Below are 26,202 nucleotides of genomic sequence, written 5' to 3' on the forward strand. Positions count from 1 at the left end.
GGGTTTCTAATCTTATTGGTTGCAAAAGTGAAGGCATTACTACACTCTGTGACAGGGGTCTGCAACCTTTACTATCAAAAGAGCCATTTTTGGGACTCCTCCCACAAAATAAAATGAATCTGCCACAAAACCTATTTGACCATTAAAATGAAGACAACACAGCACAAACATATATATATATATATATATATATATATATATAGAGAGAGAGAGAGAGAGAGAGAGAGAGTTATAATATATGTAAAATAACTATAGTTTGTTGCATTTATGAAACTATAGAACAACAAAAAGAAAACTGTTGACATTTTATCGCTGTTTTGAACTGTTATAACGAAGGAAAACACCAAACAGTGTCATGTGTTGGCCTACTTTGAGATAAAACACAGAACTAGGCAGAGCTATTTGAGTCCTCCTCTTATTGTGGAAAATTAATGAAATACTTTTCTTTTTTTGGATGTATCAAATTACGGTAAAGGGGAAAAAATAAATGTGGTGCATATTTCTGTTGAAGAAATATTAAAACCCTTTTTTAAATTTTATTTCAGTGTCACAGTATCAACTCTATCTCCAAAATAATGGGTTTGAAAGAAATAAAAATAGACGTTATTTATTTCCATATATATATATATATATATATATATATATATATATATATATATATAAAAATGTCAAACTACTGGGAGCCACTACAGAGGGGCTGTAGAGCCGCAGGTTACCTACCCCTGCTCTATGACATAGTGATGCCATGGTAAATGAATTCCTACCATGTGATCATGGATCATTTTTCGATCTTTTTCTGGTGAGTTTGGTTTTTGATTATTTATTTAATGCTACAGTATTAAAACAGGGCAAAACCTCATCATCATAGTCAAAGTAGTTTCTTAAAAGGTTGCGGCAGAAGGAGGACCCCATGCCCAGGTTATTGGTTTGAGTGCAGGTCTTAAGGTTGAAATATTTTAAAAGAAATGATTTGCTTGCATCTGTTATTATATTATTAAATATCTTATGAATGAACTATGATTGAAAATGAATAAAAGAAAATAGAATAAGGAATGACAATGAATTTTTAAAAAAAAACAAAGAATAATAAGAATGGAAAATTAAAAATGCAAGGAAAAAAACCAACTAAAATGAAAATGAGAGCTTGGCTCTTGAGTCTGTGGGACACTCCTGCAGAAGAAAGACAAGTGACCCTCTGCCTCTCAGCTTGAAGACTCTCTGCTGTCCCTCTTCTTCTTGATGAGGTGGGCAGCCAGGGTCAGGCAGGACTGGGCCCTGTTGCAGTTTCCCAATAGTACTGGAAAAAAAAGCTTATGCTGCTAAACTATCTCACCATACATGATAAACTCACAACGATTGAGATATATATATATATATATATATATATATATATATATATATATATATATATATATATATATATATATATATATTTATGTGTATTCCCATCCAACGATGGTTAATGAGGTTAAAACTGTCGGAGCAGAACTCTCTCATCATGTCTAAGTTCACGTCCTGTGAGATTTGATTTGAATGCAATGTCTTTGTGAATTATTGTACAAGTCACACTCTGATACACAGAATTTTGTAAGGCCCATAGGAGCCACTCCCCGTGAACCCCCCGCGCCCCGTAGTTCGGAAGAGGCAGGGAGCGTTGGCATAAGGCAAAAAGGCAATGCCCATTCTGTGGATTTTGGCCATGGTGTACAATTAAATCTTTCTCACACACAGGAGAAGAAGGAATTTAGAAACACAACGTCACCTCTGGCCTCATAGATCATGACAGCCTGTATCCACGCATGTAGCCGAAAAATGCACATGCAGGGAGGCACGTCTGTGAATAGTGCTTACTTCTACTAATACTACTATTATTCATAAAAATACACTGTGTGCGCATGTGTTCACGTGCTCTATGACAGACCTCAGAGCCACCCACGCTACGAGCTGTCCTGCACAGTATCACACACCTTTGCTGACAAGATAATATAACACGGTTTGTTCTATTCTTCTAGGTTTTACATGCGATGTGAGCGACTGCTGTGTGACGACAGTGAATACAGGATGGAACGCAGGTCCGATATGGCAGAAAATCGGAATCTGCTGCTTTACGGAGATTGAGACAGTTTTTTGTTGTTGTTTTTTTCCTGTTTTAAAATGTATTTTATGAAGCACACGACTTTCACAGTGTGTTAATACCTGCAAGTGTCCTTAAATGCAACTTCCTAGTAAGTGTGTGGTGACCTGGTGTAGAAATAGTCTTTGTTAATATTCGCTGCACATCAAACACACTAAACACCCAAAAGTATGTTGTAAAACATCTTTTAATACCAAAGATATCCACGCGGCACATGAAGAGCTTTATTCAGAACATCACATGTGACATGTGCCTGTGCCGATGTCTACAGGTCGGTGGGCCAGTTGTTGTAGACGGACGGACACATGTACTGTTTCAGCAGCAGGTTCACCCTCTCCACGTCGGCTCCCACCCCGCTGTGGGCGAAAACACAAGCATGGGAACGTCATTTCCTGCATTTCTACATCTGTAAATAAAAAAAATTGAACTATAGAACATGTTATGTCGTGATTGTAATAGCAGTGTAAACTCTACTTTATGACAAACTAATATTTGATTTGCTCCTTTACTACCGTTGATGCAATGTCTTTTACTGATTATAAATACAATATAAATGTTTTAAAATACCATTTTCGTTTGGTAGAAAAACATGAAGTCTGGGAGTTTCCTGCGTTTTTACAGCCCTGTGCAATGTCTGCAGGTACAGCAGGACCTTTAATCAGGCGCTCGTTTCAAAATCTGACACTTAGATATACTTCAGTGAGTAAATCAAACGGATCCAGGGACTCCCACCTCTTCTTGATGCCCTGCATGCGGCGCAGGAAGGAGCAGATGGAGCTGTGTTTGGCTTTAGATCGCAGGAACTCCGCGTATCTGTTGGAGAACTCGATGTCGCCCAGTTGCCTCCGACGGTCCAGACCTGCAGACAACAGCTGCCTGAAACACAGTCAGAGCAATGATCAGATCAATACGGATCATTATCAGACCAATATCATTGGAATTCGAATGTTTCTATCTCATGTTTTTTCCCCTAATTACGACTAAAATTTCTGGTTTGTTGTCCTTTAACATGTCCTTTTAGGATACTCACAATTTTCCAAACTCACATCACAAATTGTTCCAATTTTTAAACATTTGTTTTATTACAACAACTGTATTTAAAGTGAAATCCCATGGCTTCCGCTGAACAGCAGCCACTGCGGCCAGAAGTGAAAAATACGGGATGATGCTAAATGCTAAAACCCACTGTAGAAGTTGCACAAGAGGGTTAAAAGTCATCAGGTTAGTGAACTGATTCACAAATGTTAGTGAGGCAGAAATGTAAAGAAAAATAAAGAAATGGTGCCTGCAAACTAAAAACTATTTATTATGTGTAATTACAACATTTCAAGGATAGGAGATGCTCCCCCCACCCTTGTCCCTGCGAACCTGAGACCATGTTGGGATGTGCATGCACTACATTGCACTAATGAAATGTATCAATAATTATGCAGCAGAAATGAGGAATATTTGTATTTGATAGGGTGAGGAAGCCACACACACACAAAAACAACCCTGAAACAAACATTGTGTGTGAATGTTACACTCAAAGGAAACGTCTTCAATGAAGAACTGAAGGGACATGATTGAGAGCATATGTAATACTGATTTCCCCTAAATTGAAACTTACTTTGACACTAAAGTGTGTAATATTTAGAAAAACGTATTCACAATTTATTTTTTTTGCACAAAACTGTCCACAATACATCGCACTCGCGCTGAATTTTGAGAATCAACGGTGCGCCTCCATAAAGTGTCCCTGTCGGTTGGTCGCTGTTTGCAACTTTACCACCAGGTAAAATTACACACTGGGGCTTTGACTAAAGCTGGATTAACTCAATCTTTTGTCCACTTGGGGGCAGCAGAAACAAGTTGTGTACACAAGATTGACATAATCAGATTAATCATCTTTAAAGTTGAAAATTTGCTTATTTCCTTATCCAGCAGTGACAGAGCAACAGGATCGTTGGTTTCGAGTCCTGTTCGTGTGAAACCAGATGAATTTGAGTCAAATTCTTCTGGCTCTGTTATTTGATCTCCACCTTCTCCTGAGGGAAATATGTGTCTGAGTTATGTTTTGATACGACTCTTAAAAAATGATTGCTGTAAAACTATCGACCAGAGTAGCTGATATAATAATAAGATAATTTAAACCCAGACACCATAGAATTTGTGCCTATAAGCGCCACATGGAAAGTGAGGGTTAATTTATTAATTATTTAGTGTAATTATTGATTGTGTGTGTGTGTGTGTGTGTGTGTGTGTGTGTGTGTAACATTACCTGAGCTCAAGCAGCATGTCTGCAGAGTTCATCCCCGACAGAGACCACGGTGTGTTCAGGTGTCTGATCTCAGTCAGGAAACTCTCTACTTCATCCTCATCCCTGAGGTCACAGGACAAGCACAGCATTCAAAGGCAAGGCAGGTTCATGTGTTAAGCACATTTCATTCACAAAGGCAAATTCAAAGGGTTTTATATGATGCATAAAAAATATTGTGTCTGTTAAAGGAAACATGAGGTCAATTATTTGGCAGATGTTTGCAGTTTTTCCAGATACATAGTCGATTTCTGACTTTTCAGCAGCGCTCATGAGATCTAAGCGACGGTGTACCTGACAGGAAGTGATGTGGTGAGGTGGAGGAGGGCTGACAACAGGAACACCTGAGTCACACTGACGGTCGACATGATGAGGATGGTAACGATGAGGATTTCCTGACGAGACAAGTATATATTATTTTCAGAAGACTTTGATTTGATTTTCATGATTTGGCCGAGTCCTCATGGTTCCACTATAGGGAAATCTCTATCTCTATGTGTCAGCTGTGTTGCTGATGCTTTTTGATATTTCTTTGTCCAAATTAAGGAAATTATTACTTTAGTCAAGAGGTGCTCTTGCAAATAGTTTTTACTCTTCACATGCACACAAAGGTAGAAGACAAACACATTGGGAAATGTTTTTGACAACCGTTTTGTTATCATAATTAAAGAAGAAAATGGGGGAGAATAGCAGATTACAGCCTACAGGTCTTTGTAGATCGTAGTTTCACTCATTAATAAACATTGTTCTGGTGCATACCGTAGGAGGAAATGCGGAATAACAGAGAGCTCAATTACACCCACATGACAAATATTTATTAATATTTCAATGCATGATTTGGAATAAGGCAAGTTGAGAAATTGGTTTGTATAAACTCTATGCATTTTTCTCCAAGGAGGCACGTTGGTCGAACACTGCAGCAGCTCACTACAGTTATGCTGGCGTGGAAAACAAACAAACCGTTGTCAAGTGCACAACTATGAAAGTTTTCTTTGTGGCTCACAATCTGTCTAATATGTATGGCCTACTGGGATTTTTTCTTTTCTTCGCATAACATTTTCACACCGTTAAATGAGAGCGGAAAGCACGGTTAAAGTCGTAGCGCAACTTAATCAATTAGTTGATCAATTTATCGGTCTATGGACAGAAAGTTAATCTGCATGTGCAGCATTTTTGATAAAGGACTCCTTACCTTAGTTGCAGCAAATAGCTCCTGAAATGTGAGGATTTGCTTCTGTTTTATATCACAATAAGGTTTGAATCTTTAGGTTCTGAACTGTCGGTTGAACAATATTCTATCCTTGAACATTATGAAGGGCTTTTGTTCTACTGTATTCTGACATTGCATTAACAAAATCAATGATTAATTGAAAATAAGAATTGACGGCTTAATTTTCTTTTTTAACAACTAATAACAATGTATAAAAAAAATGACATTCCCCTCAGCTCCAACCCTAAAACAGATGCAAAATATAAAATAAAATGTAATAAAAGGCTGCGTCTCCACTGTGCCTGAATCACTTTGGTGGCTCATGGCTTAAAAAATGCTATCATATTAGGAAATTTGAGACTTACCTGGACAGACGCTGCTCAGACACCAGCTCAAACCTGCAGACTGGGTGTCAGGGTCCGCGCCGCCTCCTTTTGTACCCCCCCAGGTATCGACCCGCCGACAGGCCGACCAGTTATTTTATTGTTTTGAGTATTGACAGTGTCAACATGTCCAGCTAGGAGTGAGATTTACCTGCAGCAGAGTTGGTTTGTTCACTTCCTGAAATCTTAATGAAGTTACTGCATGGGACTTCCCTAATGAGCTCTAATCACCTGCGAGAGCGGCCTGCTGTTTGTTCACACCAAATCGCCATCGCGTCAGTGGAGAGTATTGATCCTCAAAACTCGCATTTATATGGTTTTATTACTGTTTGCTCCATCATTAACCTCAGAGCTTTATCACGAGGCATTTGCTGGACACCTGGGCTAGATCTGTGCGCGGCGAAAAGGAGACTGTCATTTGCTTTAAAATTAAATCAAAATAACACGAGACAAACAGAAAAGTCACACTTCCATCATATTTTATATGTTTTTTTTAATTTTTTAAATCAGTTTGAGATTTGACTGACTGAACCTGTCTTTCTGATGCTGTATCTTCTACTACAATGGTTTAATGGCACAGGATAATTAGCTCCACCGACTGTTTATCTCAATGGACAAACTCTTCATTGTGGAAGTCAGAGCAGTGTCTTGCATATTCTTGCATTATCTTGCAAATCCAGATAAAATTGGCACATCATTTGTTTTGTGACATTTCGCTGTTTTGGATCAAAAGCTGTAGAATTAAAGGAACTAAACTAAAGAACTTAAAACCCCCTTGGCACATTCCTATCCTGGGGCCAGCATACTCTGCAGGGACAGAACGCATCAGGAGTGGGAGTGGGAGTTACGTTGACCACGTCTGGAACTTTCTGAGACTGACGGTCTGAAACTTATGTCTACTTTACGGCCCGATTGGTCAAGTGAGCCGAGGTTAGAAAGGAGCCAATCGGTTTTATTGCCATTTTATCTCGATTTTTATCACTTTTGATGTGAATGTGAACAACAATGTGCAACACTATGAATGTGCTGGAGAGGCACTCGACATATATACGTGGCTGTCGTGGACGGATTACTGATGGATTACTCACCAGGCACAGGCTCAGGGGCCTGAGGGGTCAGGGGGTCATCTGGAACCGGGTCTCTGAAGTGACTGTTAATGTGTGTTGTTTGAAAGTCAGAGCAAAAGGCACAAACATAGAAGCAAGACGACTATTAATTGCCGTTGTAGTTTCTGTACATTACGTGTACATACACAGGGAATTACACTTTCAGCTCTGTTTTCTAAAGCAAAGCAACCCAGAGAGCTTATAAGTCAACCGCCTAATTGGAATGTGGACACATTTTGTACACAACAATTACAGAATCATCCTTTCAGTAGTCTGGTGTCGAGAGTGGAATTATTTTTGTGTACGCAGAACAAGAGTTGAATATGTTTTTATTTTCTGATAATGACACAGCTACAGCAGTGGGTAAAAATCAGTTACAGTTCAGATTACAGCTTGAGGTCAACTGATTAAATCAAAACATTTACTACATACAAAATAATATGCCGAAGGTAAAAGAACACTGGAATGCTTCACAGAACTGAAATTCATTACTTTCTTCAAACAAGGTTTTTTAAGGAAAATTCGAGAAAAGACATTTTAGTTGCTTTTGACTTTCTTTGACGCTTATTGATGAGCAAAAATAAAATAAATCAGGGTTAAAAATAATAATTCCTTTATTCTACATACATGTCAAACATCAAACGCAACACTACAGATGATTGCATGATTCTGTGACATAATACTACATGTTCATTTTATGCACTTCTTACATATTTAACTCTCTTGAAAAGGTTCCAGTCACATCAGCATCATAGCAACCTTTTTCTGATAATATTAGTACAATTTTGATTCTCTCTAATCACTGGATGAACGAAACCCTTTCAATGACCTCATTGACTGCATTCAAGCCACCTTAATGCTGTTGACCTGTTGACCCCGCTGTGCCAGTTTTGGCCCCTCCACAAAGAGGTTCGTGGTCTACGGTCGTCAGTCACCCAGCAGTTGGTGATTCCAACAGTTTCTCTCCACCGAGGATGTGAAGTTGTCGTCTGGTTGGGGCTAGCGTGCCGGCTGCTAGCCTGGATGAAAGCATGTCGGAGAATGTGTTTGTTTATGCGCCAAAAAAACAACAACTGTCTAATGCGTTTTTATCAAATGCTATTGCTAACAATGGTTAGCCTGGATAAAGAAAAAAAAACAGTTTTGACGATCCCGAAGTCCCTTTTAGATCAGGTCTGTTTTTCCTTAAAAATTAATGTAAGCTTAATGTGCGTTGGTTTTCCCTTAGGACTGCATGGGTCCAACATTTTGGGCCCTTTTGAAGACCTGTGGGCAACTGTTACAGCTACGTCATTAAACTCCGGTTGGTATATGGTCAGGTTAAAAATGAGGAAAATATCTGAATGGTGATCTGTGTTTTGAAAGCACCGTGACGAGCTGCTACCGAGCCCCTTCTCTGTCGGTTTGAGTCCAGCTCAACATGAACAGGGAGGAAAGGACTGCCGTTCAGCACATGAACAAAAAGGCAAACAGCTACTCTGGAATTCTAATGCTGATGAAAGAGTTCAAACTGTTTTCCAAAACAGAATGGCTCCATACCCAGATCAAATTGAAACTATCAAATCATTACATTTCTTTCAGTGAATAACAAAGAAGAAGCAATATTTGCGAACAATATCGCGATGATTCAGATACTGTGTGCCTTTTCCAGAGCTCAAAATGAGCCAAAGCAAGAATTAAATAGTGACATTTTTGATTATCAGAACAGATGTGTAAACCAACATTTTGGACAGGCTGACTACTTCTCAGATTTTGTGAAAGAATTGTGACTTCACTGTTACTGCTTTCCACGAGAATGTGTAAAGGCAGCATTACAGATGAATGTGAATCTAAACGTAGAATATCATTGGTTCATCATAATGCTTCCTGTGGATTGCATTTTCTAAAAAAAAAATTACCCTGTGGACACAGTGAGTTAACTTTAGACTACAACATGCTCAGAGATTTGAAATTATAAAATGAAAAAGACTACAGTGATTGTAACATGAAAAAGACTATAGTGAACAGATACAAAACATCAACACTGGATTTCTTTCCGGTTTTACACAATCAGGATTCTCAAAACTTCAAATCAACAACTTGAACCTCCCACCAATAAAGTTTTAACTGTATGTATATGTGTAATAGTCACATATACACAAGAGGCTTCCTTTTTGGCTGGTGAACCATATAGCTAAAAGTGTGTGGACTATCCATGCATATCCTTAACAGTGGCTCCCAATCTTTTTGGCTCGGGGCCCCCTTAAAACGTTTGCAAATGTTTATTTAGAAATAAAGAAATAAAGTTATCCTGCACCTCAAAAGAGACATTTCTGAACAGAAAAACGGAGAAAAGGGGCTTTAGTGCTCTTTCGGTCAGGACAAATATTTCTAATAGAAATGTTTTAGACAAACTGTTCCATGACAAAATAATTGTTGCGGTTTATTGTGGAAGAACTTGACTGGCCTACAAGCCGCGGCCCTGTGAACCAAATGTGATTTTCAGCTGTCCACATACCTTTGGCCATGTTGTGACTCTCGTAATGAGGAACATCCCTAACAGCCAAATACATTTAAAGGTGGACAAAATTAAGTTCTGAAGGCAATTGTTTGCAAAAAGTATTTGTGTCATCTGTTGAATATCATTTTTGAATTGTGGAAGGTTCGTGTGATTATCTTGAAGTTTTTTGAAACAAAATGAATCCAACAAACCAGTTCAGTATTGTTGCTACAGCTTTCATTTCAAAGACAGAATATCTGCAGTTTGTTTGGTGTATTAGCAGTAATCTTTCAGATGATTTACACATTGAGTCGTGTGTTTGCGCCAGCAGAGGTTATTTGCATATCGAGAACAGAAAAGATTGTGCACTGTACAGCATACTCAGCCATGACCAGCTTGACTGACACTACTTTTTTTATTAACGAAAATGAATAATTAAATCTTCTAAATTGTTGGGAAATCATATGTGTAAAATACAAGTTCATAGCTACGATTGAGGTCAGGTCTTCCTGAGAAACGGAGGAAACACGAATACGAACTCTAATAGAATTTTAGAAGTAGAATGTAACAGAAACCCTTCACACGGCTGAAGAACACAGACGGTGACTGTTCGAGGAAGATGTGAAAACGTAAATCGCCTGTCAGCGTGGTTCCCTTCAAGTACTGACCATGTGCTCGAGACTTAATTTCTGCCTTTCATGAATGAGAAATCCATCATTGACCCTTAGAGATTACATGACCATGGAATGACTGGCATGTGTCTGGCATCCTCACAACATGCTAAAGATAATCCCAAATCTAGAATATTCCTCGAGTATAAAGCAAAATTGAAACTATTTAAAAAGTGCAGATAAGTTGATTTTTCCAACGTAGTTATATGCTGAATAAATACAAAAACCCTGTTCTGATCTGCAGAAGGGCTGCAGTCACGACTACTTAAGATGAGTCGGAGTCATACCCGAATCAACACCAAAGGTGCACGTGAGATGATGGAAAGAAACTAGATCGTAATCAAGACTTGAGTACTACAGTGGTACAGTGGAGTTCAGGTCAAGACTGCAGTTACAATTGAGAGTAACTGGTGGCAGAGAACAAGACGCATGTCGAAGGTTAAACAGTCCGGGATAAAAGAAACAAACCAGATTGAGATGTAAAACAACAACGTCTGACTGACGGCAGTCTCACCAGTCTGGAGTTGGTCAAGACAAAAGACTGTGACATGTCAGACTGGGGGCTGAGGCGGAAACCAAACCAAGTCAAGGCACGAGAGTCGGAGTGCACACAAGTCTCAATACAAGCCTCGATATAATAAGTTCTATTCGATGACTCCTATTAGCCTGAGACAAGTCTGAGTCATTACAAGTCAAAGTGAAGAACAAACCCCACTAGAGAGGGACAAGTCTGAGACCAAACTGCCACGAGACTGATGGGGAAAGAGAATCAAACTGGTCTATTCAAAACGCCAACGTGGCTCAAAACAAGAGCTGCAATAAAAAAGAAGAAGACCAGACTTGAGATTAAAACCAGACTATTCTACAGGCTATGATACGCAGGACAACACAGACCTTCAGTGAGTCCGTGTTGCTTTGACCCTTTTTTTTTTTTCTTCCTTTATCGCTGTGACAATTGTGACCTCAAGACACATCAAGTAATGATCTGAGGATTATGGAGAAAACTACTGTCAAACAGATCTCAGTTTCAGGTCTGGAGTTCAATATAAAAAACACAAACCTGGTGCCAGACACGGAGCAGCCAGTCAGCTGTTCACTACGAAACAAAAATCCTAAATACCCTCAGGGTCTATAATTTTGTGATTGATTTCTAAAAACAAGTCACTACTTTCCAGCGAATACATTTAAACTCATTTTTGGACTTTCACACATTCTGAGGGTACAAAATCCCGTTGAGTCTCCTGGTGAAGGATGTGATGAGTGTTGCAGCGACGCAGGCAGCGGCTGGTAACAGAGAGGACTCCAGTGTCTGACAGGGAATTATTGGGGTACTCGTCTATATTGCACAGGGGTTGGTGAGATCCTCGAACACTGCCGGCTCTTCGATCCCTCGGGCGAACAGCTTGATCAACTGGCAGTGCGCTCTGGAAGCAAAGAGAAGTCCAGACAGGTTAGAATATCTAAAAACTGGCAAAATAAGAAAATCTCAAGGGGGTCTAGTACCTGACGTCAATGGCTGCGTGGGTCAGGATCTCGCCGTCGCAGTTCCAGCTGCTGTAGGCGGGGGCACAGCCACAAGCCGGGTGGTCTCGGCAGATCTGGCTGAAGATCTGGCGCTTGCCGTACTCCTGCAGGTCCAGCTCCAGGTCAGAGTCGCTCTGGCAGTGACGCGGCGTGAAGCGGAAACGCCGCACCCGGTGGACTTCAACAAAAGTCAAGTCGAACTGTGCGAAACAAAGGGAAGGAGGACAGCGTGAGGGGACGTCTGGAGGTAACAGGTGCAGCCCCGCCACGTGTTGGAATGTGGATCAATTCAGATTGATTCATTTAGACTCCTAGAGGATTCAGTCTTTTCTGGACTGTGATAGATTACCACATTTTGGAGAGATCATAAATCAGTTTACTGGCATAGGAGCTGCAGTGATTAATTGATGAATGAATTACTGTTCTGATGGTCATTAAACCTTTGAATCACTAATCAAGCAAAACCAATCATGCACTCTCTGTTTTCATCCTCTCTATTTTCAGCATTTTTTTGTCATATTAGACAGCAAGAAGATCCGGGTTTGGGGCTGTTGGTCCGAATAAACAAGAAATTAAAAGACGTCACCTTGGACGGCTGGTACCTTATACAGGGCATTTTTCAAAACAAAACCAGCCATTAGTTAAAGCCACAGTTTGCAATATTGTATAAAAATTGTATATATTGTCCATAACTATATATTCATATATGTATAATCACCTGCAACAAAGAACCAATGTTTTTTGGTCAACTTTAAATGAGTTAAATATAGTTACATGAGGTGGACCCGACCTCCATGTAAGTCTCCATGTTTGCTACGTCGTGATTAATACGGTTGCACAAAAACGGGCCAGAATACTTCGCATTCGCGTTGAATTTTCAGTGCTGCCTGAAACCAGAAATGGAATCAGCGGTGCGCCACCATAAAGTGTCCCTACCGGTTGCTGCGTTGGAAGCTGTTTGCAGCTTTACCACCAGATGCCGCCAGAAAATTACAAAAATTACACACTGGGGCTTTGAGAAAAAAACTGGCAGATAAATCCAAAATGAAAATGAAAACTTGTTGCAGCCCTAAAGGATGGATTATCTTGCCCCCCCCCGAGGTGTACCTGGTCGTCTTTGCTGGTGTGTCGGAGGAGGTGTCGGAGGAAATTGAAGCGGGAACATTTTCGGACCAGAATGAGGTCGGTGGTGCCGTCGGCTAGGTGAGCGGCAGGTGACAGGCCCTTGGGGCTGCGAGGACAAGCACAGCTCATGCTCGCAGCGTTGATAGCCAGGAACTTCCCTCGGATCGTCTTCCACTCGCCGTCGCTCTCTGGAGAGACCCCAGCCCCCAACAAAAAGATAGATTTTACCTTCCTCACCGTTGCTGCTGCTAAACCTTTGTCAAAACGTTGTTATTCACACCATCATCTACATGCAGTATCATGTTAGATGGCTGCCAGAACCCTAACTAGTTTCTTGTGTAAAGGACTATGCTGTGGCATGCTCTTTTTCATGGACCACTTTTTTATTTAAAATAAAATATATTCTGAATTACAACAATATATGACATGTAAAATCAAACAACAAGGGAGTTGTTGGAAGATGCACATCTTTCACTTTTGATGAAGCCAGCCTAAGAGCCCCAGCTTCCAGTATTTATCAAATCTATCAGTTCAGCTATCTTCTCACAAACTGTGTTATAGCTTTTAGACTCACCACTTTCTGATGCATCATCCATCTCGTACCCATCAGATGTCTCTGGACGTAGCTGCCCGTTGTGCTGACAAACCACACAGCTGTGGATTTACAGACACACCAACGTTATAAATTAGGTTACTTAAACTAAACTATTCTTACTGCTAAACTGAACAGTTAGCTCACCTAAACCACACTGTTTTAACTGCTTAACTGTTAGCATGAACCTAAATGATTTAGCTGCTAAACTGAATCTTCAGATTACGGGAATTAAACAGCTTTTTGCTCTACACTGAACGTTTGTCTAAAATGAACAAACTTTTGTGTTTGCTAAACTCAGTCATTGACTTAACATGAACTAAACAGTGTTGGACACTAAATTCAATAGTTACCCAACCTTACGTGAACCAGACTAACATGACACCAGCGTGAGTGCAAGTTGTGAGATCAACCATGAGCTGAACAAGTACAAATCAAACATGTCGGAGCATGCAGATTCTTTTTAAAACACACTGTCACGTGTAGATCATCTCTCTTACCCCGATCGACACCTGGTGGCGTCTCGCGGCGTTCCGACGATGCCTCTGGCCGGCAGGTAGGAAACTGTTCCTTCGTAATAATGATGTGTCAGGAACATTTTCAGACCTGCAGAACATAAGAGCAGTTCACACATAAATGCTGCGCTCCTTTATAATCTCGGAACTCGGAATTACCCACCTCCGGGTCGGAAGTCGGAACTGGAATGAATTAATGCACTCAGAAAAAACTATACATCTCCCAAAGCTCCCAAATTAAAGGAAAAAGGTTGGAAATTTGGAGTGGATTTCTGTGTCGTTTGTCAATGGGGCCACAGAAGTGCACTTAATTTTTATTATTTTTCAGAACTAATTAAAACATATTTCTTAATCAATTTATTAATCAGTTCAAATATGTCATGAGTTGCAGAAAGAACAATTGGCAATAGGAATAAGAAAACAAGTTATAAAAGACGTAAGTGATGTAAAACATCGATATCCACTTTTTTCATGTTGCACTATTTGTTTGACATTTATTAAGGTTCATAATGTCCCATTTACCTACTTCTTATATTCCTGGAACACAGACACTCCTTTATTCAGTCATATATAGATGAGTGGGTGGTGGTGAATAGGCTATTGGCTCAAATCCCAGGACTGAGTTGAAAATCAGAGATTTTCCCTCAAATCCTTTACTCTCTCAACATTCTCCTACCTGAGAGGTCGTATCTGGCCGGTCCCATCCATCTCTTCCTCTCACTGTCAGTTAGCACATCACCGTAGAAACCGTATCCCAGCAGTGAGACGGAGTATCGCAGGAACGTGTTGTTGTGGTGAACCGAGCACACGTCCATCGGCTGAGAGTCTCCTGAACACACACACAATAAGCACACACACCATCAACAATCTAACCTGGGATCATTTTTTGTTAAAGAAATATATTGTTTTTAAGAAACACAATAGAAAAAAAAAACCTAGTCCCTCCAAGCAGCTATACCGCAGGCCACTTCACAACCACACTGACCACGGGGGTCAGAGGGAAACTTAGAGAGACTATTCTCTGAAAGAACACTAGATGGCAGCGTGGCACCATTTTAATAAATTTCTAAACATCAGTGGATTTTCACATTTGGCGTGACTGTTAGAGGACAAACACATATACTCCACATTTTTAATAAATAATCCTGAGGAAAAAGTAGCCTCATTACAGTGTTGAATTTAAACCATATCTGTCACGGTTAATCACATCCATGACTGGTTGAACAAATTTGGTGCAATTTGGATAATCTGATGGTGAGATGATGATGGGATTTTCCAGTACGACAAAACTCTATACTACTCTATCCAAAAACTATAATAAAAATCTATTTATATAGGGTTATGTCAGATATTTTCACTCCAACTATTTGATTATTTGTAGCAGCTCTAAATTCGAGTTTGCGTGTGGATATATAAACTTTTCAAATGTGCAATCTTAGCTAAATATTGACGAAATATGTTCATATGTCATGTTTATTAAAGTGTGGTTATCACAGCTGTGACAATTAGCAGATTAATCAGTTGACAGTAACTGTCTTGATACATCATTTATCGTTTATATTTGTGCCCCAATCATGATGGAAATAGGTATTTTTATTTTTACCTTCCTCCTGAGAGCTTCATGTTGTTGTTTTTTGTATTTTTTACAAATATTTTTCTTGTATAACTTGTATTATACAAGCATTGCATTTCTTGTGTAACATGTTAAATAACCGTTCTGGTGTTATAGTCGATTTGTGACTGACCCACTATGATGTGCAGTGCAGAGGTCACGGGGTCGTTGGTGCCCACAGTGGCGAAGCAGATACAGTCTGTGGAACCTGGAGCAAACAAACAGAGGGATACAGTGAGAGATGATGGTGATGATGACGATAAGAACAGAAAACAGCGCAGACAGGGCTGTCCTATGATGGAGACCTGACCAGATCTTGACAACGGTCAACCGGTCTTCAAACATGGATAACTGAGTTATCCAGATTAGATTGTTGATGAATAAACACAAGTCTGGATACTTGGGTTCTTTGGCGCCATTTTAAAATTCCCTTTGATCCCAAACCTGCTAAAGTGTAGTCCATTGTCATTTAGCTGGATTAGGAGTTTTAGGGTGAACTCCACACATGCACTCACTTTAAGATAGAACCGCCTGAATCACTTTCTAACAGATATGATGTAAAAATGTTGATATAATTATGATCTTTGATGAGAACATGCAGGCTATTGACCAATCCTAATATGATCTGTTGATACAACTGTTAAATCTAATGACCTACAGTATACTTGCCTGAGAAAGACCAATATAGCCATAATATACAATATTCAATCTAATATTAAAATGGGAATTTGGCATTTGAACACTAAATTTAATCAGTTAAATGTTGACTGCAGATGTAAAAGGATCAACATTGCTGGTGCGGATCCTTTTGAAGAGATTTTCAAACAGTTTCATGGTTCTGAAAAGTCCTTTGCACATCTATAAAATAGGATTTCTGTGAATGAATCTTCTCGACACGGTGCAAATCTCCTCTGAATGCCTGAATCAGTTTCAACTCTTACTCATCTTATCTTAATTCAAAGTGCACGATCAGCAAATCAGTCCTGAAACTGCCCTCAAGATCCAAATTAGCTGGATAAGAATTAAGAGGACTATTTCAGCTTGATATAAGCATGTTAGTCCAGATACACATGCGCACACACTCACGCGTGCACACCAATAGCAGCAGCCATTTATTAACAGGGTCAGCTGCTGCAGAGATAATTAATGTCTCCCTCGTGGCCGTGTGTGTATTTATAAAACATTTAGGCAGAACAACAACAAAAAAAAAAAGACACCCCCCCCAAAAAAAAACCAGATCTGAAGAATGAGGCCACAATCAGAGCCTGCATTTATATCCTGGAAGCAGAGAATCCAGCTCTCTGATTGACACTAAATCATGTCAGTTTTCATCTCAAACATAATCAGGGTCAACTGGAGTCTGTCTATTGATTTTTAATGGAACACGCAGCATGTTTAATTATTGGCAACATCTTTATTTATATACTATGTAGAGACAAGCTGAGAACACATGCTTGTGGGGCTGCAGCACAATTATGATTGTAAACCACACGGATTTTTTTCTTCAGTTTTTTCAGTTTCTCTGTTCTCTGATTTACCAGGGCTACAGAGGCTTAAATTGCAGGTGACCATAGCAACAAAAAGGATGCTACAAGCTTACCCACGTCACTCCAGGGCCTCTGCAACCTCTTCAAAGACCTTTAGAACCCTTCTTGGTCACAGTGTTGGTAAACTCTACACCGTTGGTGTACGACTAAAGGTGCCTACTTGACTGAAGGATGGGGCCTATGTCTTAATCCCATCAAAATATAAATAAATAAATACATAAAAGCAATATTCTTTTGTCTGTCCGACTTCCTCTCAGCAGGAGTTGTGTCAGTGTTTCTGACCTGCAGGAATGATCCCGATGCGAAGTGAGCAGGGAAGCAGCGTTTCATCCGGACAGTTTGGATCGGCGCTGCCGTCGACCTGCGTCCTCCAGATCAGCCCGTGGACGATCTCGCTGAACATGCCGTCCCCGCCGACACACACCACGCTGAGCCGAGGGTCAGAGGTCAGGGTGTAATGTTAGCAGGAGCTCACGGAAGTGAAAAACTAAACTAATTATCAGCGTATAAAGCGATTTTCAATTTAGACACAAAAAAAAAACATGACCAGAGCAGCCCACATGCCACTAGAGTTTGTGACTGTAACACAGTGATATTTGTCTTGTGATACTAACAATATTAATCAATTAAATCCAAATTCAATCAGTAAAAGCTCCACAGCTGTGAGGCCAAAATATACGACCTCGGATTAGAGACTCTTGGGAGCACTGTGCTCCTGAATACATGGCTCCTGAACCCCCTACCAGCCCGACCCGTCCAACGCAAGGGCTTCGCTTTTAATTGAATCGTACTTATTTTTTAAGTAGTCCTTTTGTTTTTATTTGATTGATATATTTATATCGGCTTAATTTAGTTTAATCTTATTACTTTTATTTATAAAAAAATGTTATACTCCTTATATTGTATTAACCCCAATCCAACTTTTCTCCTCTTTATCCTCTTATATGTATACATATATATATGTGTGCATGTATATATGTATATATATATTTATTTTGTATTCTATTCACTTTTCTTTTTACTGAGTTTTAGTCTTTCTTTTAACTCTGCCTCTAGTGTTTTCCTCATTGCAGATCAGGGAGACAGCATTTTACTGATATACAAATGTTTTATTTATTAATTTACCCTTTAAGCCTTGCATCGTATGTTTGATTGTGAGTAAATGTCTGTGTGTGTGTGTGTGTGTGTGTCTGTCTATTGGTGTGGAGTGACCTCTCAGAGAAGATAAGGGAAGTCTTTTTATTTTAAAACTCAAAATGTTACATTTGATTTTCATTGGCTTTACTCTTTCTCATTGTATTTTTATCTTATGTAAGGCCCTTTGCAACCTGTTTTGAAAGGGCCTTTTAGAATAACAGATATTATGTACTCTCACCCTTGCCCTTCTTCCCTGCTGTTGCAATTTTCCAGGTTTTCCAGGATCTATGGGAACCCTGAACGTTTAGAACTGTGAGGGACTATCAGCGAAACAACACTCACCCATCAAACTTCTTCAGCTCTGCCCCCGTCCTCAGGTGATCCCTGGCGTGATTGGCGTGCTCTGTCACTGCGACGACAAACACGCAGATACAACATGTTCAGCTGTATTCAGTCGCTGACGCAGGAAGTCGTAGAGGTGATGCGGAACGTACCGATGACATCTGTGGAGATGCCGGCCTCCGCGAACAGCGGGGAGACCTTCTGCTCGTAGATGCTTTTGCCTTGTCGCTTCCCACCGTATGGGTTGATGTAGACCAGCAGGTGTTTGGGTCTGGAGGCTGAAAACAAGAACAACAACGTCACTGACGGTTTCTGGCAACGATAGTGTGTGTTATGGTAAGTTCACACATACGGATACAAAGTAGTTGGCAGGAGCTGGTCTGCAAAGGGCTGCAAAGCCAGCTCTCATTCACAATGAACATCAGCTGTCTTTTGTGTCCAGATTTCTGAATCCGCTTGTGTGAAAACACACCATTAGTCAGGGTGTATTAGTCAGTGTTGATGTAAAATCGTACTGATGGCGGCGAGCTGCTCTCTGATGCTGCTGACCCAGCGTTGACACAGTGCCTCGTCTGAACACGAGAAGGTGACCTCAGCACACCGCCAGCGGTGCTGCCGACACCTCTCCACGTACAACACTGGAACACAAAGCACGCACAAAAAGTCAAAACCGATCATCGAGTGACCAATGAAACTGTGGGAAAAGTGTGAACACTACAGCAAGTGCAGATTTAAGTCACTGAGGTTGGGGTCATATGGATGTTTTCCAGAATTCATTCTCATGCTGCCACTCTTATCCTCAGAAAGTACTGAGTCACGGAGGGAACATACAGCAGCCGTGTTCAGTCTATTTACTTACAGTACAGATGTTTCTCCAGACTGTGTCTCAACTGAAGGTCTGTTTTCAGAGGCGTTTCAGCTGTGATTGTTAATTGTACATCCAGATGTTATTCTAGATGTTTCCTATGTGAACATGTTTGTTGCCGGGTAAGTTTAATGTGTTTCCAGATGCATTTCCAACTGTTTTTCCAGATGTTTCCACTGTGTCAACAGGTGCTGGTGTGCGTGTTTCCAGGTGTGATGAGTGTATTTACAGGTGTGTTTCCTAGTGTGTTCAATGTGTTTACCAGTTTCCTTGGTGTGATTTCAGGTGAGTTTCCAGATGTGTGTTTCCAGATGTGTTTACCTGTGAAGGTCTGCCTGCAGTCCTTTCCTTCTCTCTCTTTGATCTTTTTCCAGCTGCCATCGTCTCTTCGCTTGCTGCCGTACTCCTCCTCTTCCTCTCTGACGGAGATGATCTCTGACACTGACACACTGTGATACACACCTGAACACACACAAACACAGACTAGTTAGTTAGTCCAGCAGCCGCCTCCTGTGCATCAGATTTCAGAGCCTCTCGGCAGCTGGTGTCATTGTGACAAGTTTAGAAAATGCAATTCAAAAAGCTTTAAGTCCATGTTATTGAGCACTATTTTTGTAGTATTTTCTGTCTACGTGCCATCAGTTAGTCATACATTTAAACTATCTTCATGAAGATGACATGCCAGATTAATATAGTATATATTATATATAGGTGCATTTTACATCCGGACCAGCCCCCTATAATATATGTAGTAAAGACTTTGAGGGAATTTTAAAAAGCATTTTGTCGACGAATCAAGCCCTCCATATGACTTTGGTTTTTTTGTGAGATGTAAAGAAATGATTCCTGGCTTTTAAAATAAAAAATAAAACATGAGGCCAGTTACCTTGACTTGTGACAATTAAACAAAACGAATCAGTCCGTCTCAGAGTCCGGAGGCATGAATATTATGTAACCGAGGAAAGTGAGGAAAGAAAACTCAAAGCCTCCTTTAGCTAAACTAAGATGAATGAGAAATAATTAGCATTATTATTACAGGTTCAGACTCTTCATACTTTTGGTCTTTTGTCTTCCAACATGAAATCCCAGAAAAGAAACATCTGTATCACATTTGAGAACAGGCATTATTTCCATCATCACTTGAATGCTGAGCTCTACTTATGCCACCTAATCTTTCAAATGTAGCTCTTTCGAAAACTGTGATTCATTACAACCGTTAAGTCGTTGTGTGTAGTGCACAGTATACAGACTGCGAGTCTGTATAATCAGTCTCCAAGCTTCAACTAAAGAATATTCAAGAATAGGAAAACACAGGGTTTTGGAATGTAATTTAAGGACTTAAAAAAATCATCTATGACATATTCTCAGACTACATGTCAAACCTATTATAAGGCTGACTGCAGCCTGAAATCCTCTACTAGGTCTTAAAGAGACTCAACACTGGAGAAGATCAGGCAAACGTAACATTCATCTTTGTTTAAATGTTTCCTGTAAATATTATTTGATATTGTTCTTAAAATTCCTAGCATAATGAAACTCATCAATCAAGACATCTTGGCACAATCTACAGCCTTCGGATCTGAACTCAAACATTTGCCGTTACTCCTCAGGCCAAATAGAGATAAAAAAAAAAAATCTGAGTCATCGCTTCAGTTACTATTTGTGTTGTATGTTCACAGATTATATAGGATGGGGGAGGGAAATGTATATACGGATGAACTTTCTGGATCGAAATCCTGCTCCCGTTTGCACAGAGACGACCGGAGGGAAACATGAGACGAAAGAAATGTGACCTGAAATGCTGCAGTGTTATTTGTGGATTATACGGTGATCGGCTGCCACTGAAGAGTCTGTGCGCGGTTAGTTCATTTACTACTGACACTCTCCATGAATAATATCATCAATCTGACACAGACTCGATGACTAAATTTAAATTCGAAATGTTTTATTCTCAAGAAGGTACTGACGTTGAAAATTGTCCAGTCTTATAAATACCTGGGAATTTGGCTAGACAACAGTCCCACAGAAACTTAAATGTGACAAATTATGCTCAAATTTAGGTTCATCATTTTAATTTGGGTAATAACTTGAAAAGGTTTACGCTCTAATGTTCAGTAAACACATCAGTTTCCTCAGACAGGTCCATTACTGCAGCTTCTCTTTCCAGTCTCTGTCTGAAACACTTGGTTTTACTCTTTAGAGAGTCTCGTCTCTTTAAGGCCCCTCTTGATGAAGCCCAGTCTGCTTGACTTTGGGCTTTTTAACTTTGCAGACCTTTTACGTACACAAAAAAACCCTAACACACTAGAGGACAGAGAAAAACAGAAAAAACATAATGTGTCTCCTTTGAGATTGTCGTTGCTTCATTGTGATGCCTTATATCACAATAAACCATCTCTGCTCGTTCTGTCATAAAGCAACTTGATGCTGTTTGTAAAGTATCAGTATTAAAATTGGTATCAGAAAGACCACCCTTCGCTTTTCCTTACAGAACATCAGTGGTAGGGCACATCACTATGGAAAATACTGGCTCGCAGGATACTCTTGCACTACTGAACAATGACTGTACTGTATATAAATATAGATAACACGTCTCCACTTCCTCCCACTATGCAAAAATGAAGCAAAGATATCGGCTGACGAATCACGACTCAGTCCCTGCTGTCAATCGTGATGCCTCACTCGGTTTTTCTTGCATCAAATAACTATTCAAAACAAAACTCATCAGAAACATGAACATTTCAAAACATACCTCAGTGTGATAAATAATTTACTTAAAATGACAGAAACCAGAACTATGTTCATTGTGTCTGTTTGGTCCACCTGGCGGAGCAGGGCTGATGACAAAAGAATCCGGGTGAACTTTTAACAGAGAAAGCGACGACAAGGCTAACTGCAGTAGATACAGTAGGTAGTGTTTATTAGCTGCATGTCGTGTGTGTGTGTGTGTGTGTGTGTGTGTGTGTGTGTGTGTGTGTGTGTGTGTGTGTGTGTGTGTGTGTGTGTGTGTGTGTGTGTGTGTGTGTTTCTGTCAATTAAGCCTCCTGATCTGCTGAAAAAAACCTAGACGACACACTGTGGCATCTGTTTTGAAAGCATTTGTAAAAATTTTTCATAAACAGTGAGTGTTCACATTTTGACTGAAGGTTTGATTGTTTTGCTGATGATTGTTTACATGAGGTGCTTAAAATGTGACGTCAATTTTATTAGATGATAATATTGTACAGGAGCCATCTAGGTGAAAAAGTAGGATGGAAAATGCCCTTCATTTTGTTTGCATCAATATAAAGTTGTTCAGAATTTTTTTCAATTTTCGTCATGAATACCCTTTCCCGATTTTCTTGAAATATCGTGGTATAATTTTTAGGCTATGTCGCCCACCCCTAACAGTCGTTGCAACTAAACAAATAAATGCAGCACTTTTACAAGTAATCAAGCCATTTAACATGGATTTGTTGCGACTTTTACTTCAGTAGAGAACTTCTTCTACTGCTGTTTACTGTGTAGTAAGGTAGCAGCAGACGAAATGCAGCTCAGATACAGAAAAATTCACAAAAGAAAAACACACTCAGTCAGCACTAACACACACACACACACTGCTGTCTGTTTCAGGTTCTCAGGTTCTCTCACACACACACACACACACACACACACACACGCACGCGCACACGCACACGCAGCTGTGTTTGTTGTCGCCATGGCAGTGACAACAACATAAAGTCATTGTGGATGATGGACAGCTGGACTGTGATCAGCTGAAACACTGAATCAAGACAAACAGGAGCTTCATCTGCTGACGACCAACACATTTCATGTCATCGAGACAACGTCAGGTGAAACTCTCTGCTCGACCATCACTGCAAAAAAAGATTGACTGCATCAGTAAATATATTCATTTATTGATTAAAAACCCCAAAAAGGGGTTTAACGCCTATGAGCATAAAAAAGGCAAAGAGAGAAGTTAACTACGACTCCCCAGGTGCATATTTCAGTGGAAAACTTTCTAGCACAGAGCTTCGCGTCCTGTTGTTGGGATGAATTCGTCACAGTGAACCCACGCGCAGCCCGGGTCTGCTTTGAAATTGACAATGTCTTGCACCACAAGGTTTGAATATTCAAATAGACAGTTTTACCTGCCACGGCTCCCATGTCAATTACACAATTGAACTTTTTTTGCATAATGTGCCATTTCAAATGTACCACAAAAGGTGAAAATCTCTTCAGCCTGCGCAGTTCCCCGTTTGTGTTCTCAGTCATGTTTGATCTGTGGGAAAAGCCCAGTAGTAAAGCTCCGTCTTTCACTGACCTGCTGCTCTCATGTTCAGTAAGCCTCCTCCTTTCCATCTCAGGCTCAGAATTGTTTGGGGCATAGTAAATAGTATTTCCATTTCCACCGGCATCATGGTTCACAAACAGTTCACAGTGACTCTTCATCTGATTCAACCCACGCCACAGACGGGACTCTGGATGTCTCCACCCCCCGAACGTATGAAATATAGTTTCATACGTTTAAAAAAATAGTTTTGCCTTTGAACATAACCCAGTCAGAGATTCCTTTCCCTTCAAAATGTTGCTGTTGAAATATACTTGTATAGAAATATACGTGGAGTGGAACCAGTGATGCTCGCATGTTCCTTTACAGCTCAGAGGTGAGAACCGTTCCTGAATCGGGCATCATAACTAGAGTTTACAAATGATACACAGCTGAGGACTATATTTGTTAATTTTAGTTTTTTTTCATTTTGACAAATAAGCAGTTCCTTTTCTTAGTGTATCGTTTGATGTGCAGACGAAATTCACATGGCTACTTTGATACTTAAAAATGTAATGATTCCCCTCAGGCAAATCCAGCGGATTTATGGATGTTTATAATTTTTATCATCAGGATGCAATGTATCCTGTCATGTCTCTAGGTTTGTCAAGGTTTTACTACTTTCATTCACCCGACGAAACTCTCCTCGTCTTTTGATTTTTGATTTTTGAACCCTGGTTTTGTATCTGTGGGGGATACACAACCACAGCAGAGAGAGAGAGACACTGTAAATACAACCACACAGAGACATTGAGCATCCTGACACACACACACACACACACACACACGCTGGTTAGTTAGTCCAGCATCCGGATTTCAGAGCCTCTTGGCAGCAGGTCGTCATTGTGACAAGTTTAGAAAAAGGCAAAAAAAAACTGAAGCTTTGTATGAATTTTAAGCGCGCGTCATTGAGCACTATTACTGCAGTGTCTTCTGCATCCACCTAAGAGAAAAGTAAAGAAGCACAAAAAGACTTTGATCACAATATTCAGACTCCTCCAGAAAACGCGATCGCCTCTCTGTGACCTCCACAGGTCGTGTTTCAGGCTGGACGTGTGAGTTGCGTAACCGGATGTATCCCGTCTCACTTCACGCCACAACCCACGACCTGAGCACACTCCGTTCTGGTCGTTAATCGCCCCCCCTCCCCTCCTCCTCAGTGCCCCCCCCCCCCCCTCAGTGTCCCCTCTCTGAACTTTGTTCATCGCTCAGGATGTGGCGGTGCGTTCAGGGCCGACGGGGGGGAATAAAAGGTAAAATAGCCTCGGGGCCGGCAGACATGTTGTCGGGCGACTTACTGGGCCGGAACGGGTGGTACACCGGGCTGGAGGTCCGTCGCTTCCAGGTGAGCAGGGACCGGCTCAGGCTCACGTCGTGCGCGGCGTTGCGGACGCGGAGCTCGGACAGCAGCAGCAGCCTGCGCGGCCTCTCCATCTCCTCTCCGTCCTGCCCCCGTCCTTCAGCCGGCTGAAGAGGCGGCGGCGGCGGCAGCAGCAGCAGCAGCAGCCCGGGGGACGGTTACCTCTGTCCGGGCATTTTTTTCTCCGAACGTGTCCGGGCTGAAAAGTCTCCAAAACCACGAGAATAAACGCCTTTCAACCGGCGCCGGCTTCGCTGTTGTCCGTCCGAAGTAGCGGTGCTCGAGTCAGTTTTTCTCTGACGGATAGCGGTTTCCTACCGGATGTGGGAGGTGCCATGTGGTGCGTTCAGGTACTGCCAGAAAAACTCGGATTAGTTACTGTATTAGGTGACTCGAGGGCAGATGAAAGGACAAAATTTAGGCAGCTGCATATATGAAAAAAACCCACCTAACCCTAAAGTAATTCTAACAAAAGGTTTCTCAGCTGTTTTTGTAGTATTAGGTGTCCTTAATAACATACTAAAAGTTTACCAAAGTTTGACCATTAGAAAGGTGTACTTTTAAAGATGGCGTCCAAGATGGGCAGGAAGCCCTTAAAATATCCTAACTCCTTCATTATTTGACCTAGCCAAGTAATCTTGGTGTCTAACCCCATGTTTTCTGGGTCTATGAATCCATTGGACTTGTCTAAATGGCACTGACATGATTACATACATGATTTTGTGAGATTGCTGTAAGGTTTTATCTTTGTTTGGGGTGAACCAGAGATCGATTTAGCTGCCATGTAAAGGCGAGGACACATCGGAGAGTCTGGAGAGGTCGGTGACATGAGTCAATTACGTGCAATGTAATATCAGCTATACTGCCACAGTATTTCTGGTATGTGATGAATGTATTGCACTTCTGGACAGTTTTCACTGGAAGATGTAATGAGCTATGAGCTCTGCTCATTTCCTGCAGCCCTGTTCGAAGGCAAGGAGATCTTCCGTAAA

The 26,202-nt window shown here is 40.7% G+C and overlaps 1 protein-coding gene across 1 annotated transcript; it reads right to left on the reverse strand.

Moving 5' to 3' along the window:
* Window positions 1–7,441: 7,441 nt before the first annotated feature.
* LOC118315467 (ceramide kinase) lies at window positions 7,442–25,541 on the reverse strand. The gene is made up of 13 exons (XM_035642763.2): window positions 25,149–25,541; window positions 19,860–20,000; window positions 19,189–19,311; window positions 18,826–18,951; window positions 18,674–18,740; window positions 17,477–17,622; window positions 15,781–15,855; window positions 14,712–14,864; window positions 14,021–14,126; window positions 13,503–13,582; window positions 12,911–13,116; window positions 11,783–12,003; window positions 7,442–11,703 (listed from the first exon to the last, which is right to left on the reverse strand). Exons 1-13 carry the CDS (start codon window positions 25,282–25,284, stop codon window positions 11,616–11,618), a joined length of 1,668 nt encoding a protein of 555 aa, XP_035498656.2. The 5' UTR covers window positions 25,285–25,541; the 3' UTR covers window positions 7,442–11,615.
* Between the last annotated feature and the right edge of the window lie 661 nt (window positions 25,542–26,202).

This window comes from Scophthalmus maximus, chromosome 7, assembly GCF_022379125.1.
Source record: "Scophthalmus maximus strain ysfricsl-2021 chromosome 7, ASM2237912v1, whole genome shotgun sequence".
Lineage (NCBI taxonomy): Eukaryota > Metazoa > Chordata > Actinopteri > Pleuronectiformes > Scophthalmidae > Scophthalmus > Scophthalmus maximus.

Excerpts from the sequence above, each read along its gene's own strand:
- LOC118315467 (XM_035642763.2), bottom strand. The coding sequence starts at position 25,284 with ATGGAGAGGCCGCGCAGGCTGCTGCTGCTGTCCGAGCTCCGCGTCCGC. Across the intron at positions 18,741-18,825 it reads CATCTCCACAGATGTCATCG|TGACAGAGCACGCCAATCAC; the intron begins GTACGTTCCGCA and ends TTGTCGTCGCAG. Across the intron at positions 12,004-12,910 it reads ACACCAGCAAAGACGACCAG|TTCGACTTGACTTTTGTTGA; the intron begins GTACACCTCGGG and ends TGTTTCGCACAG.